Source organism: Ceratina calcarata, unplaced genomic scaffold (genome assembly GCF_001652005.2).
Source record: "Ceratina calcarata isolate Rehan_Ccalc_2016 unplaced genomic scaffold, ASM165200v1 scaffold4247, whole genome shotgun sequence".
Classification (NCBI taxonomy): Eukaryota; Metazoa; Arthropoda; class Insecta; order Hymenoptera; family Apidae; genus Ceratina; species Ceratina calcarata.
Window position 1 is genome coordinate 1 of NW_017166136.1, and position 1,897 is coordinate 1,897.

The window sequence follows — 1,897 nt, forward strand, 5'->3', positions numbered from 1 at the left end:
TGGATTTTAAATAAGAACATCTTAATGTATTTAATATCTTTCAATTCTTTCTATCCATATAAGCCTTTAGCAATTTTTTTTTCAAGATAATCAAAGCATTAAAGAAATAATAAAATTAGGAACAGGAACAGTCGTAAACATGTATCCTGCTTTATACAGATACATCTTGCAATATATATTTATTCTTTGCATATTATATTCAACTAACGCAAAAGGAGTAAATCATTACTGTTACTATGTTATTACACCGAATAGCGGAGAAGATAAGCGTTAAAGTACTATCAATTAGCCACTGCGCTTAAATTTGCAAAGTGACTTCGCTAAAAGACACTTTTCCCTGTAACTTGCATAACGAACGATCAAACAATTGAAACGCTACTAGGATAGTTATCAAACCTTTCAGCTTGGCGTATTCGCTCTCCAAGGCTTCCAATTCCTTGCGCAACCTTTCAAGTTCCGCCTGGCAATCGTATAACTGACTCTTCAGCTTGGCGTTCCTATCTTTCAACTCCTCGTTCTCTTTCCTCAGATTCTCCAATTCTTTCAACAACGCCGCATCGCGTTCCTTCTGTTTCTCTTTCTCCTCCTTCAGTTTAGTCAATTCGGACAACACATTATTGTAATCTCTCTTCAATTTATCCAAATCATTTTTCAATTTATCCAAATCATTCTTCAATTTATTCGCCTCCTTTTGCAGCCTCGCGTTCTCCGCCCTCAGCTTGTCAAGCTCTGGTCTCAATCTGGCCAATTCTTTGTTAGCATCTTCCAGTTGTTTTCTTAAAGCATCGAGCTCTTTCATGGCATCCTCAAGATCGGCGATACGACTCTTCAAATAATCGTTCTGATTCTCCAAGTCCTTCAGTCTCTTCTCTGCGTCTGCCAGTTTATCCTTCGTGTCAGCCAGATCTGCCGCGAGGTCTGCATTCTCTTTCTTCAAGCGTTCGTTTTCTTTCTTCAAGTCCGCGTTTTCTTTCTTCAGCGCTTCGACTTGTTTATTCAAGTCCGCCAGATCCGCTTTCAACTTCTTGTTCTCATTCATCAGCGCTTCGTTCTCGGCGTTGGCCTTGTCTAACGCCGCTCTCAAATTGCCTAATTCTGCCTTCAAGTCAGCCAATTCCTTCAGGGCCGCGTCTTTCGCCGCTCTTTCTTTCTCCAATTCGTTCTTCAAATTATTCAACTCGTCGCGGAGACGTTTGAGTTCGTTCAGCAACTCCTCTTTCTCGGCTCGCAGTTTCGCAAATTCATCTTCCAAAGATTTCAGCTTGGCCTCGGCCGCAGCAAGCGCCTTCCTCAATTCGGCAAGCTCATTCTTCATGCGTTCATTCTCACTCTTCAAGTTATCCAAGTCTTTCTTCATCTCGTTTAATTGCGCTTGCAGTCTATCGTTCTCATCCTGACAATTTTTTAGATCTGCTCTCAATTTCTCGGCAGCTGCTTTCTCCGCGGCCAGGTCCCCCTTCAGTTTGTCGATCTCCGCCCTTTGACCGTCGCCTTCGCCCCTCAATTTGCCGTTATCATCTTCCAACTTCTTTTTATCTTGTAAAAGTTTCTCATTTTCCGCTTTTAGAGCGTCAAACTCAGCCTTCAACTTGTCGAATTCGTTCTTCAAGTTCTTTAGATTTTCCAACTCGGCCCGTAATGCGTTATTCGCGTCTCTCAACGCAGCAAGCTCATCTTTGCACGCTTGCAGTTCATTCTTCAAAGCTGCTAGTTGTCTTTCTAAATCGTCCAGCTCGTTTCTGTATTTACCGTTTTCTGCTCTTAACTTTTCTAATTCCTTCTTCAATGCATCGAGTTCGGCCTTCAAGGCCGCCAACTCTGAATCACCCTTGGCTTTGGCCGATCTCTCTGCTTCGAAAGCTTTCTTTTGCTCTTCAAGTTGTGCCGCTAAATCAGC

At 42.4% G+C, this 1,897-nt stretch overlaps 1 protein-coding gene across 1 annotated transcript; it reads right to left on the minus strand.

Moving 5' to 3' along the window:
• Positions 1 to 396: 396 nt before the first annotated feature.
• Positions 397 to 1,848, minus strand: LOC108626655 (myosin-2 heavy chain, non muscle-like; the record flags this gene model as incomplete). Its single annotated transcript, XM_026815002.1, has 1 exon — positions 397 to 1,848. A coding segment is annotated over one exon (1,452 nt), but the record flags the coding sequence as incomplete, so codon positions are not given.
• Between the last annotated feature and the right edge of the window lie 49 nt (positions 1,849 to 1,897).